This window comes from Orycteropus afer, unplaced genomic scaffold (assembly GCF_000298275.1).
Source record: "Orycteropus afer afer isolate SDZICR_OR568_19922 unplaced genomic scaffold, OryAfe1.0 scaffold00063, whole genome shotgun sequence".
Classification (NCBI taxonomy): domain Eukaryota; kingdom Metazoa; phylum Chordata; class Mammalia; order Tubulidentata; family Orycteropodidae; genus Orycteropus; species Orycteropus afer.
The window spans coordinates 3,940,144-3,954,867 of record NW_006921650.1 but is presented as its reverse complement, the minus strand read 5'-3'; the positions used below and the strand labels follow the sequence as shown (position 1 = coordinate 3,954,867).

Genomic DNA, 14,724 nt, shown 5'->3' with positions numbered 1-14,724 from the left:
TTTTCTGTGTTTTCTTTGGTCTGTCTCTCAATCCTTTGAAGATACCTAAAGATAATTCTTTTGAATTCCTTATCAGAGAGTTCCAATGCTGCTTAATTATTTTATTTTTAAACCCAATCTCTTTTTTGTCTTTTCAGTTGTCTAGTTAACAGTTCTTTTATTTTGCTAACAATTCTTTAGATTAAATTTTCACTGATAAAATACTGGTGGTGTTTCTCTTCTCTGACTGGACCCTAACTTACAAGGTACAGAATCATTAAATTCAGATATAAGACTTGGGAAAAAAACAAAACAAAACAAAACAAAAAAAACAGCTTGGATTCTGGAATATCTTAAGAAGAATCTTTATCACACTAACATTCACTAGCAGATTAGGACTTTCTTCTATGGAAAGACCATTCATCTCTAAGAATACCCTGTTTATCACAATTTTTGGTAAGTGGTAACATCAAACCTGTTTTTAATACGGTGTTTTAATAATATAGAGTCCCTGGTTAAGCACTCAGCTGCTAACGGAATGATTGACAATCTGAGTCTACCCAGCCTGGAAAGAAAGACCTGGCAATCTACTGCCAAAAAGTCAGCTATAGAAAAGCCCGTGGAGCCCAGTTCTAGTCTGACACACGGTGTCACCATGACTTAGAATCGACTGGATGATGCCTCATGATGGGTGCTTCTAATAAGGCGTTGTCAGTTGCAGCTGTTGTTTTCTAAAAGCCAAACAAATGAATCCATGAATAGGTAGTAATACTGAGATGCAGCAGCAGAAATTTACATTTTAATACACATTTTCTGGTGGAGAAAAGACTGGTTATTGTAAGATGTTGGTTTGGAAAGTCTGTCTCCACAAAATCATATTGATAACCCATATAGATGCATAACAGCATAATTCTAGGATCCTGATGATTGTTCAAGGTGTATGTTCTGTTTAGGCTTTGATTAAAATAATCATAGTAATAATCAAATAACAAGCCCAACACCCCTGTCTTAGTTCTCTAGTGCTGCTATAACAGATACCACAAGTGGGTGGCTTTCCCACTGCTGTTGAGTCAATCCCAACTCAAAGCGGAGGATTTGCAAGGCAGTAGCTCTACAGAGGTAGATTGCCCAGTCTTCCTTGGATGTGAGCCGCCAGCCTTCTGGTTAGCAGTCAGATGCCTTAGGCACTGCACCACTGTGTGAGGGTAGAAGGCCAAATCCGAGTGCTGGCTTTAGGGGAGAGCTTTTTCTCTGTTGACTCTGGAGGACGTTCTTGTCTCTTGAGTTTCTGCTTCTGGGTTGGCAACTCTCTTCCCCCATCTCTGCTTCTTTCTGATAGCTTGTTTCATCTTCCATATCTCAAAAGAAACTAATCCTGTCTCATTAACATAACAGGGACAACTGTTTCCCAGGTAGGATTATAACCTCAGACATAAAGGTTAGAATTTATACCACATACCTTTGGGGAACGTAATTCCTACCTCCCTTCCAAAAAAAAAAGAAGAATGGAGAAAGAGAAGAGAAGGAGGAAAGGAGGGGAAAAAACCCCACAGAGTTCCTACACAGTTGTTTACAACCTCTTAGAACTTTTTTATAAAATAGACTTACTAATTTTTCTCGTGGTTTAATGTTTTTCAGGAGGTAGAAATGCTATAAATACGGAATTTTCATCCTAACTATAAACAATATACTGTATTTTTAATAGAATTTTACTTAATGACCATTATAAAAGAATGTAGCAGGAGTGCTATTTTTAGGAAAATATTTTGATTATGTGTTCCTGTGGTCCTTTCTCCTCTTGGGTTATTTATGTAGCTTAATTTTTTTTTTTTTTTTTTAGCACTAGAATTAGTTTTTAGTAATTGGAAAGAATTAAGAATGAATTATTTAGTTTACTTAAAAAACCAAACTCACTGCAGTGGAATGATACGACTCATAGCGACCCCTCCTTGGGTTTTCGAGGCAGTATCACTACAGAAGTAGATTGCCCAACCTTCCATCTGACGAGTGGCAGGTGGGTTTGAACGCCAGCCTTCTGGTTAGCAGTCAAATGCCTTAGGCACTATGTCACCAGAGCTTCTTTAGTTTACTTAGAGATACGTTATTAAAAATCTTTGAAATACAAAAGAAAACCCTCATATTATATATATTATTATAAAATAAAATAATTTATATCCTACTTACCTTATCCTGTTTTCCACCAACAATAGTATTTTAATGCAGTATTTTCACTTTCTCTTCATGTTCTTTCTCAGAGCAGCCATACTTTCGATATGTATACATATCTGTCTTGCATTTGTAGCACCTTTTGTGTATTCTGTCCAGATAAGTGAATAAATGGATTGAGAAAAAGAGATGTGTTCTCCTACTTTAAATATTTTTGGGTCTTCCCTATCCCTAGTCTAAATGGTTCAGTGCCACTTTTGTTCTGTGATATTCCTCTTATCAGATTCTTTATCCTTACCTTAACTAATTGTAAGGAGCTCTGGTGGTGGAGAGGTAAAAGCATTTGGCTGCTAACCAAAAGGTCAGTGGTTCAAACCCACCACCTGCTTTACAGAAGAAAGAGGTCATTGTCTGCTTCTGTAAAGATTTACAGCCTTGGAAACGCAATGGGGGTCTCTGTGAGTCATAATCAACTTGATGGCAGTGAGTTTGATTTTGGTTAACTAATTGTAAAATAAATGTAGCTTGATGTTTAGTGACTGTTAAAAGAGAACTAGAAATTAAACAATACCCATTGTCATTGAGTTGGTTTCTACTTACAGTGACCCTATAGACTAGAGAAGAACTGCCTTGTAGCGTTTCCAAAGCTATAATCTCTACAGAAGCGGACTGCTAATTCTTTCTCCCATGGAGCGGCTGGTGGGTTTGAACCGCTGACCTTTCAGTTAGCAGTCAAGCATTTAACCACTGTGCCATCAGGGGAGTTAAAACAAGAATTCAGAAATATTAAAAATACAAATATGTCAAATGGATGAGGGAGAAGATGAGTTAATCCTTTGGTTATGTCATTTGGCTAATGTACAGTAAAGTGGCCAAAGAAAATAGAGTAACCACTTACTCTAGTTTACTGAGTAGTTTCTCAGATATAGATCTTTGTATTTTAAAACCTTGAAAGTCCTGACCAAACTGGGATGAGTTGACCATCCTAAAGGAAGGCAAGCAATATCAAGAGAAGTAGAGAGGGCTGGTATTAATAATTGTGAAATCTGTCTTTACTATTGATAATGATAATGTCTTCAGCCACTTTGTGGCTAACCAGTTTAAATGCTATCTTTGTAAAATTGTAAAAGAATGAAATTTTTTTAACTTTTTAAGAGGTTCTTTAATATATTTCTTTCTCTTTCCACATTTACAAAATAGGAGTAGCATACTTCCTCACAGGGAAGTTCTGAAAATCAGGGAGTGAGTTTAAAACATTTTTAGTGTTTCCTAGATCTCCAGCTATGCTAAGACACTAAGTATAATAGTTGAATTGCAAGTTATTTCCAAAAATGCCTTCTTTTTATCCCTTACACTTTTCTTCATAAACTAGAAAATTCAAAAACCAAACTCAGTGCTGTCAAGTTGTATCTGACTCATAGCGACCTCTTCTTGGCTTTGCAAGGTGGTATCACTGTGGAAGTAGATTACCCTATCTTTTCTGAGGAGTGGTTGGTAGGTTTGCACCGCCAGCCTTCTGGTTAGCAGTCAGATGCCTTAGACACTATACCACCAGAGCTCCCCACCAAACTAGAAGTAGGAGGAAAAAGCAGATGTTAAGATTAGTTTGAGGTTGGGATAACATCCCTGGAAAGAAAACCTGAGGCAGAAGGAAGTGCCAAAGCTCTGATCATGGCATTTAGGAAGTTAGGAGTCTCTCAGGATAAATCATATATCATTACTGGCTCTTGTCCTTTTAAGTATTAGTGTATTGATATTTACTACACTTCTCATGAATAGGTAATATGCACCTGAAAGTTATAGTGAAGCATGGAGAACTTTGTATCCTGTGTACTTAAGGAGCGTCAAGATAAATCCATTGCCATTGTACCGATCCTGACTCATAGCAACCCTGTTGGACAGAGTAAAACTGCCTACAGGGTTGCCAAGGCTATAATCTTTACAAAAGCAGACTGCTACATCTTTTCCCTGCTAAGTGGTTGGTGGCTTCAAACCACTAACTTCTTGATTAGTAGCCAAATGCTTATCCACTTTGCCACCAGGGCTCCTGGGGCCAAGATAACCAACAAATAAGAACGTAAATATTGTTTACCACACTGTTGTGTTTATTACAGGTAATGATTCCTGCGAATATCTTCTCTCAAGTGGCAGATTTCTTGGAGAGAAAGTTTGGCAACCTCACAGTTGTATGATGCATAAATACAAAATCAGGTAAGGTTTCTCAGTTTAATTGTTGTTTTTTTTTTTTTCTAAGATAAGTCTTAATTGTGGGTGGCTCTCTGGTAGCGTAGTGCCTAAGGCACCTGACTGCTAACCAGAAGGCTGGTGGTTCAAACCCACCAGCCACTCCTTGGAGGAAGATGGGGCAATCTACTTCCGTAGTGATACTGCCTTGGAAACCCAAGGAGGGGTCACTATGAGTCGGGTCCGACTCGACAGCACATAACAACAACAACAACAGATAGTTAAGCACTTGACTAGTAGTTGAAAGGTTATTGATTTGAACCCACCCAGAGGCATCTCAGAAGACAGGCCTGGCAGTCTGTTTCTGAATGGTCACCGCCTTGGAAACCCTATGGAGTTCTACTCTGCACATGTGGGGTTTCCCTGAGTGGACTCCCACTTAGGGCAACTAACAATAACATCAGGAGTTGGTGAAGCAAGTTGAGTACGTCTCTAGCTGGGGCTAGAAACTTGCTAACTGAGAATAGGGCTGGGGCTGATTCCAGATGAAAGCTCCTACCCAGTAGCTTTATGGAAAGAGTTTTGGTCAAGCAACTTTATCTCTAGTGAGAGGTAACTATCCCAAAAGCAGTAGCCCTTAAGCTAAAAATTTTTGCACTGGAACATGAATACCTACTCATAGAGTTATTCTGGGGAGCTCTGGTAGCGTAGTGCCTAAGGCACTTCACTGCTAACCAGAAGGCTGGCGGTTCAAACCCACTAGCCACTCCTTGGAAGGAAGATGGGCAGTCTACTTCCATAGTGATACTTCCTCGGAAACCCAAGGAAGGGTTGCTATGAGTCGGATGTGACTTGACGGCACATAACAACAACAACAACAGAGTTATTCTGAGGCTTAAGGGAGATAATGTATATCAATCACTAAATACAGTTAGAGTGTATTTAAACAATAAATAAACCGGGATTGTTATTTGTTATGTTTCAAACCGCGATTGAAAGTTAGTTGGTAATTCATCAATTTGTAAGTTAAGTAAACCTGGTCACCTCTTTCTAAGGCAACGTTACTGGGTCCTCTTTACCCGCTGCTGTGGATTGAGTTGTGTCCTTCAGAATAACAGTGCAAAATACCAAACCTGTTCAACTTTCTCCATTGAGTTACGTTTTTTGAAATGCCAGTATTGCTGATTTTATTTATTTTAATGAAGGTTTCTTTGTTGGTTTCAGTGAAGCAAAGAGCTGCCTCATAGATAAACATATTGCATTTATTGGAGATTCCAGAATTCGTCAGTTGTTCTATTCATTTGTAAAAATAATTAATCCACAATTCAAAGAAGAAGGAAATAAGGTAAAATTTATCTGTTCCCTTCTTTAGGGTGATGTGTTTAGAAGCTAACCAACTGAATAGATACTAGAGGAATGTGCCTCTTCCAATTAACAGTAGGAACTATTTAAAAAAAAAAAAAAAAAAGCTTTACTTTGGTTTTGTCAAAGTTGAGAGGGAAAAGGGACACTTTGCTATAAAGGGAAAAAAAGAAAAAGAAGTGGTGGGTAAGGTATCAGCAAGACATTGATTAATTAACACTTTCCAGTTTTCAGAAACAGTACATTCATACCATGGAAAAACTTTTAAAATTCTTTGGGAAGAAGACAAAGAGAAAATCTCATCCCTTTTCTCATGTTAATATTTTGCCATATTTCTTTTTACTCTCTTTTGAAATATACTTGTAATCTTTTAGCATATACAATTTTATATCTTGCTTTTTTCCCCTCCACTTATCATAATTTGCCATATTATTATATAATCAATGTAAGTATCTTCTTAATGGCAACGTATTATTGAGTGGATATGTAATTTTATGTAATCTCCCTTTTCTTTTATCTCCTAAATTTTTTTGCAGTTAAAAAAGGGACATTTTCACTTATATCTTTATATGAAAATTTTCCTTTTTAATTTAATTCCTTAGGATTAAGGCTCTATAATGCAAATACTACATTAAAAAAAGAGTAAGCATCTTAAAAATTATTAATTATATTGCCAAATTATTTCAAATTGCACACAATCTTGCTAGCATGGGGTTATCAAGCTACATAATTAAAAAGAGCAACATAATTATATAGTTAGCAATAAAACTCCTTTTGATAAAAAAATTCTCATTTAAAAAATGTATCTTACTTGGAAAACTGAGGACAAAAATCTTTCCATATGTTGTTTAATTGATTAGGTAATTAATTGGTTAATTCTTATGTGAATTCTCTCATCATAGCTTCTGTTTATACAATTTTGAGTAATAATTGTTTCAGGTGTGTGATTGGGAGTAGAGAATGGTAAAGGGACAAAGTGGAGTATAAGAAATTTCAGAATTATAGAGGGAGTAGCTCATGAATTTATGATGAAAATCTGCTTATATATATCACCTTGGACTGTGGTAATGAACTGTAAAAGTAGGGGCCTCACAGCTAAGTACTTAGTCACATAGTGGTGATAATACAGTATCTAAGTCCTTAGGAACTACTACTTACAAGAATAAAAACCCACTGCCATTAAGTTGATTCCAACTCATAGTGACCCCTGTTAGGTTTCCAAGACAAATAAATCTTTGCAGAAGTAGATTGTCCCATCTTCCTTCTGTGGAGTGGCTGGGTTGGAACTGCTACCCTTCTGGTTAGCAGTCAATTGCCCTATGCACTGTGCCACCAGAGCTCTTTACTTATGAGAATAGTCCATAAGTTATTTTGCCCTTAGAGATTTTGTCCCATAGGAAGGGCTACTGTAGATTTTTTTTTTCTTTTTAAACATTCCAAAATTTCCGATTAGTCTGTAAATACCTTATCTTTCAGACAAACACACACACAACACACACACAATGCAGTTGTAACCAAGCATTTCAAATTGTTTTTTCACTCTTTAGATTTTAAAGCTGAATAGTAGAAAAGAAAATCAGCGTTTCATTTTATTTTGTATTCTCTGTATTTACACATGTAAGATTATGTAGAAGAGTTAAAACTATTGGATATGAATTATCAAGATTTAAACTAAAATACTTTAGTAAGCTTCTGAAAAGTAGAGACATTTATGATTTTAAAGAAATAGTATTTCTAGGCTTAGAATCCTGTAATTTGCTGAAAATTGGAATAATGGATTTAGCAACCATTAATTGAAAAAAACTACAAAGGTATAGCCAGTAGCCAAAAGGGTACAATATACCTGAAGCAAATTATTTTAATAAGACTTTAGAGCAGGATTTTTTCAAATTGTATTTTGTGGAAGGCTACTTTCCTTGTGAGAAGCTCTGATCAAATAATTTTGGGCAATGTTGGATACCATATTCCCCCTTAGATGGTTTTAATTTAGCCTAGGATATTAAAAACTTCAGATCTTTGCAGTAAAGAAAACTGTTTCATGTTGCTTCCAGCCATAGGGCAGGCTATATACTCTGGAGGCTTCTTCTACTTAAAACAGCTGCATTCTACGTTTTAAAAAAGTACTCTAGAAAGGTTTAGAAGAAATGAGAGATACTCCCCCCAAAGGAATGAAACCATGAGGCAAAACCAGAGATGGGAACAATGACAATAGGCAAACCAGAGAAAGTTGGGTTCCTATGCAGACAGATAAGGTAGGTTTGGGGGCCAACATATTTCTCAGTAGCATAGTGAGAGACAGAGGACAGGAGAATAATTGCTTTAAAGTGCTGAGAGAAAACAAGTTTCCACCTAGAATTATATACCTCTGTAAAAACTTCTCTGCTCTTGAAATGTTACAACATTTTCCAATAATAAAAACCGTGAGGGAGTTTCTAAAGTATGAACTTCAGGAAAGGAAAATAATTTTTTGGAAAAAAAAAACGTGTAAGTCTAAATGAACAGTGTCAGTATAAGATAATAATGTCTTTTTGCACTTGATAAAAAGATAGAACTAAAGAACTGGGCAATAGTGGCATATAAGTCAGGAGGGAGATTATGACAATTAAAGGTCCTCTTTACCTGCTGTTAAGGATTGAATTGTATCCTCCAAAATAGATGTTGTAAATCCTAACCCCTACACTCATGAATGTAATCCCATTTGGGAATTAAAAAAAAAAAAAAAAAAAGTCCATCAAGTCTATTTGACTCTTAGTGACTTCTCCTTGGCTTTCCGAGGCAGTATCTCTACGAAAGTAGATTGCCTAATCTTCCTTCCAAGGAGTGGCTGGTGGGTTTGAACCACCAACCTTCTGGTTAGCAGTCAAATGCCTTAGGCACTATGTCACCAGAGCTCCCCATTTGGGAATAGGGCCTTCATTGTTAATTAATGAGACCATATCAGTATAGGGTATATTTTAAACCAGTCACCTTTGAGATATAGAAAGCTGACTTGGCACAGAGAAAGAAGTGCAAATGGAGAAAGATTGATCTCACTTGGAGATCACCAAGGAACCCAGGAAAAAAAGGTGAAAGAGACAAGCACCTTTGCCCAGAGCTGACAGACAGAAACCTTCCCCTAGAGCCAGCACCCTGAATTCAGACAATTAGCTTTTTTTAAACTGTGAGGGAAAAAAATTTCTGTTAATTACAGCCACCCACTTCTGCTATTTCTGTTACAGCAGCACTAGGAAACTAAAACACCGCTAAGATACTGTGTTACTTTAACTGAAGTTAATGGTATGTGATGAAACTTCAAAGGTAAGAACTCAAAGAATAGAGTCAGGGTGTGTGAGTTCCAAACCAGAAGGAAAAAAAAACCTAAACCAGACCTATCCAACGCTACATATATTACACACACACACACACAGAATGTATACGTAAAAAGGTAGGGATGGAGGAATAGAAATAAAAATGGAAGGTGGTAAAAACATAACTATAATAAAAATAAATGCTGGTAGACTAAACTTGCCAGGTCAGGACACATTTTCATACTGGATTTAAAAAGAACTTTCTGCTGCTTTAAAGACCTACCTAAACAAAATAGGTAAGAAAAGTTTAAATTAAAAATGAGAAAATAGTAACCAGGCAAATGCTTCCTGAAGGAAGATAAGCCATATTTATGCAAAACAAAATATATTTTAAAGCAAGACGCATTATCAGGTGTAGAGAAAGTCAGTTTTTAATGACAAAAGATTCAACTCAGATTCCAAAGATCCAAAAGAAAATTTTAAAACCTAATAAATTAGCCACAAAATAAAATAAAGCAAAAATTAATGTAACTATAGAGAAAATTTGACAAATCTCCATTATATGGAGGAATTGCTCACTACTCTTTCAGTTAATGATGGGAAAAGCAAATAATACTTGGAAAGATAGAATATTAACATCTTGATTTTTATGAAGTTATGGCTCAATATTTAGAAAATACTCTCAAAAATCAGAGAATATTTTTTTCAAAGCACACATGGAACACTTTTGTTTTGACCATTTAGTAAGCCATAGAGCATAGTCCTAACAAATACCAGAGAATTGGTATCATTCTTTCTCCACAAAGTGAGTTCCTTTATAGTCTAAAAACCTGATAAAGGTTCTAGACGGATACAGTAAATAGTCTTAATGAATATTTCAACACATTCCCATTAAAATCAGGAAGAAGACAAGGATGTCCCCTGCTTATATTCAACATTGTATTGGGGGTCTTAGCAGAAGGAAGATACATGCTTTATTGTGGTAGTCTTATCCGTTTTCAGATATTTTTCAGTTGCTAAACAGAAACTCAGTACTCCTTAAACAATAACCCCATATTTCCCACTCCTAGCCTCTACCAAAAACCAAACTCACTGGCATGGAGTCGGATCCGACTCATACTGACCCCTTCTTGGGTTTCTGAGGCAGTATCACTGTGGAAGTAGATTGCCCAACCTTCCTTCCGAGGAGTGACTGGTGGGTTTGAATCATCAGCTTTCTGGTTAGAAGTCAAATGCCTTAGGCCTATGCCACCAGAGCTCCTAGTAACCAGTAATAAATGTTGGTTTCTGTATTTACCTGTTCTAGATATTTCATGGGAGCTCTGGTAGCATAGTGCCTAAGGCACTTGACTGCTAACCAGAAGGCTGGCGGTTCAAACTCACCAGCCACTCCTCGGAAGAAAGATGAGGCAATCTACTTCCGCAGTGATATTGCCTCGGAAACCCAAGGAGGGATCGCTATGAGTTGGGTCCGACCTGAGGGCATATGACAACAAACAACAACAACAACAAAATATTTAATAAAAGTAGAGTCATGTAATTATCGTTTTGTGTCTTGACTTAAGGAGCTCTGGTACAGTGGTTCAGCACTCAGCTGCTACAGAAAGGTCAGCAGTTCAAACCCACCAGCCACTCTGTGGCAGTCTGCTTCTTTAAAGATTTATAGCCTTGGAAACGCTATGGGGCAGTTTTGTTCTATAGGGTCACTGTGAGTTGGAATCAACTTGATGGCAGTGGGTTTTACATGGTTGTATGACTTATTTTCTTGGCATATTTTCAAGGTTCATGTATATAGTGGGAGCTCTGGTGGGATAGTACCTAAGGCATTTGACTGCTAACCAGAAAGCTGGCGGTTCAAACCCATCAGCCACTCCTCGAAAGGAAGGTTGGGCAATCTACTTCTGTAGTGATACCACCTCGGAAACCCAAGGAGGGGTCACTGTGAGTCAGATCCGACTCGATGGCAGTGAGTTTGGTTTTGGTTTTTTATTTATATAATAGCATATATCAGAACTTCATTTCACTTTATGGCTCAGAAATATTCCATTGTATGGATATATTACATTCTGTGTACCCATTTATCTTGATGGACACTTGTATGTTTTCCTCCTTTGAGCTATTGTGAATAATGCTGCAGTGAACAGTGGTAAACGAGTATCTGTTTGAGTCCCTGCTTTAAAGGTTTTTGGATATATATACATGTGAAATTGGTGGGTACAGTGTAGTGAAATACTTAATATGGCCCTTCTAGATGATAGTCTTTGTGACTTCCACACAATGATTGGGTGGGCTATGCAAATAAAGTCCTTGTAGTCCACCACAGGATTTGACGGCCTTGGTGATGCTGCAGATAAGATGCATGGAAACCTTGTGAGGGTGGAGCCAGGCCGATACGGTGTATGGAACCCTAACATGGGGATTGGTCAGTTTTGCCATCCTGCTAGGCTTACAGGGAGCCAATCCCAGAAGTGGAAGGGGTACCTCACCACCAACAAGAATAGCTAGGAGCAGAGTGCATCCTTTGGACCCAGGGTCCCTGCACTGAGAACTTCTTAGACACAAGGGACAAAGAGAGCTATAACACTGGAGACAGGAAGAAGCAGTAGCAGAGAAACAGTGGCAAAGAACCAGGAGACTGGCATGGGCCAGTGCTGTGAGTTGCTTCCCAGTCCACAGAGTGAGGCAGCAACAGTGAATGTGTCAACCCGTGGAGCGAGATAGCTGAGCATCTTCAGGCCAAGGATTACTGGTGGGGAGAGAGATGACTTTGGGCACTTGTTGGTGGAGCTGAAGTTGTTACACTTGCATGAGGAGGGCAGAGGCCCAGCTGGGGTTTTGAGGGATCCAGGGCCAAGGGAGAGGTCTGCCTGTGGTCATGGGTGAGAATAAGCTATTGCAATCAAAGAACTACTTCCCTAATACATCTCATAATTGTGACTATGGTCTGTGAGTTCTGTGTGGCCATTATAATGAGTTACTGAACCAGCAGAGAAGTAGAGAGTGCTTAGGAAGAATGGGTAGTGTCAGAATTGGTAAAAAGGTTGGAGGGTGGAGGTGCGTTTGACTTTCATCTTGTAGGAATCAGTCTTGGGCTGATCTTGATTCTCCTCTCTCTGAAGTTAGACAAGGCTTGAAGCTACTGTGCCATTTTTTACACTGGGTCATAATGATTATTCTATTTCTGACTTTTTGAGGAACCACCGAAATGTTTTCCATAGCCACTACACCATTTTGCATTCCCACCAGCAGTGGATGAGGGTTGCAGTTTCTGCACATCCTTGCCAGCACATTATTTTCCATTTTTCTGATAACAGCCATCCTGCTGGGTGTGAAATGGTAGCTCATTGTAGTTTTGATTTGCATTTTAATGATAAAGAACTCTGGTGGTGCAGTGGTTAAAGCATTTGGCTGCTAACCAGAAGTCAGTTGTTTGAGGTCAAAGTTATGATAACTTGTTAGCTATAGCCAAACACCTTGAGGAATGAGTTGCTAGGCCCTTGCAATCAGACCATGGTTGCAGGGGACATCAAGCTCAGTTGGCGTAACATGCTGCATAAAAACATTGTTCTACAGCCTACTTTGGTGAGTAGCGACTAGAGTCCTAGAAGCATGTAAGTGGCCATCTAAGATGTAACAATAGTCTCTGTTCAGCTGGAGCAAAGAAGAATGAAGAAAATTAAAGACACATGGAAACAGTCCAAGGGACTAGTGGACTGTGCGGACATCAGCCTACATGACCCTGAAACCAGAAAAACTAGATGGTGCCTGGCTACCACTGTCAACCACTTGGAAAGGGATCAAAATAGGAGATCCTGGATAGAACTGGAGGAAAATGTGGAATAAAACTCAATCTAAAAAGCTAGGCCTACTGATCTGAGAGAGACTGGTGAAATCCCCGAGACTATGGCTCCTAGTCACCTTTGGGTCCTAGAATTGAATTCACTCCCATTGCTTCCAGCCTAACAGTAGACAAGCCTACAAGGTGAACATTAACACCAGGGAGATACACCCCTTAGAACAATCAACCATGGGAGATCAGACAGACATTTGTATAGGGAGATACATCAGAGGGCAAGAATACATAGGAAAGAAGGACACAGGGAAAAAGGTAACCACAGGGAGGAAGTGGGAAGAGAGCTGTTACATTATGGGGATTGCAATCAATGTCATGAAACAAAGTGTGTCTCAGCTGTTGAATGGAAAATGAATTTGCTCTGTAAACCTTCACCCAAATCACAATTAAGAGGGGAAAAAAAAGTCCGGCTGTTTGAACACATGAACCTTCTGTGGGAGAAGGATGAAGTCGTCTGCTTCCATAAAGATTTACAGCCTTAGAAACTCTGTGGAACACTTCTCTTTTGTCCTATAGGGTCTGTATAGTTGGAATGACGTGATGGCAGTGGGTTAATGACCAGTGATGTTGAGCATCTTTTCATGTGTTTATTGGCCATTTATATATTTTGGAAGATAATTTAAAGATACAAGTATTAGAAAGAATTTTACTCATTATTCAATATGATACAGTTGTCTACATAGAAAACCCCAGAGAGTCTGTAGAAATTTACTAGAAGTAATAAAAGTTTTAGCAAGATAAGTGATTTTAAGATGAACATACAAAAAGTAATCTTAATATCTTAATAAAAATGTGGAAAATTAATTGCCTATCTACATGCCAGGAATGAAGATTTCAAAATATTATTTAAAATATGCAATGTGTATTAGTAACAAAAACTATATGGTACATTGGTATAAATCTAGAAAATATAAAAGATTTGTATGCAGAAATACCATAAAACTTTATTGAAAGATAATTTAAAATGACACCATTAAATGGAAGATATATACTGGGTAAAATCCAAACCAAACTCACTGCTGTTGAATCAGATGTGACTCATAGCAACCCCTGCTTGGGTTTCTGAGGCGGTATCACTATGGAAGTAGATTGCCCAACCTCCTTTCCAAGGAGTGGCTGGTGGGTTTGAACCGCCAGCCTTCTGGTTAGCAGTTGAATGCCTTAAGCACTACGCCACCAGAGCTCCCATATATTGGATGGGAAGACTCAATATTGTAAAGATGTCAGTTATTCAAAACTGATCTGTACATTCAATATAATTCCAATAAAATTCCAGCAAGATTTGTTGTGGCACTTTACTAGTTAAATTACATGGAAGGGCAGTGGACCAAAGAATAAACACGACCAACCTAAAGAATGAGGTTGGAAAGGAAAAGACTTGTCTTACAGTATAAAGACTTATTTTTACTCTGTAGTTTTAAAGACAGGTTGCTATTAGTGTAGAGCAAGACAAATAAAACAGTGAATCAGAATATCAAGGTCTAAGACATATGCATATATGAAGACTTAATAAGTAATGGAAACACTATTGAAGATCCACAGAGGAAGGTCTGTTCAGTTAATAGTGCTGAAGAAATTGATCATGTAAATGGAAAAAAAGTAAAATTGGGTCCCTAGAGGGACTGAGTAGTTGAACCTGTGGGCTTGGGACCATAGTCGCAGAGGACATCAAGCTCAATTGGCATAACATACTACACAAAACGTTGTTCCACCTCCTACTGTGGCGAGTAGTGACTGGGATCTTAAAAGCTTACAAGCTGCCATCTAGATGCAACGATGGGTCTCTCCTCATCCAGAGCCAAGAAGAATGAAGAAAACCAAAAATTCATGGAAACAATTAGTCCTAGCGACTGGCACACCATCCAATCTGCAGCCTATACGACTATGAGACCA

At 38.1% G+C, this 14,724-nt stretch overlaps 1 protein-coding gene across 1 annotated transcript in view; it reads left to right on the top strand.

The window, feature by feature from the left end:
* The window catches only part of CASD1 (CAS1 domain containing 1), a 72,583-nt gene that overhangs the window by 12,820 nt on the left and 45,039 nt on the right, over positions 1 to 14,724 (top strand). Inside the window, exons 2-3 of the mRNA XM_007939803.2 lie at positions 4,260 to 4,356; positions 5,554 to 5,674. Coding sequence (XP_007937994.1) covers positions 4,260 to 4,356; positions 5,554 to 5,674 — 218 coding nt within the window. The remainder of the gene's footprint in view (positions 1 to 4,259; positions 4,357 to 5,553; positions 5,675 to 14,724) is intronic.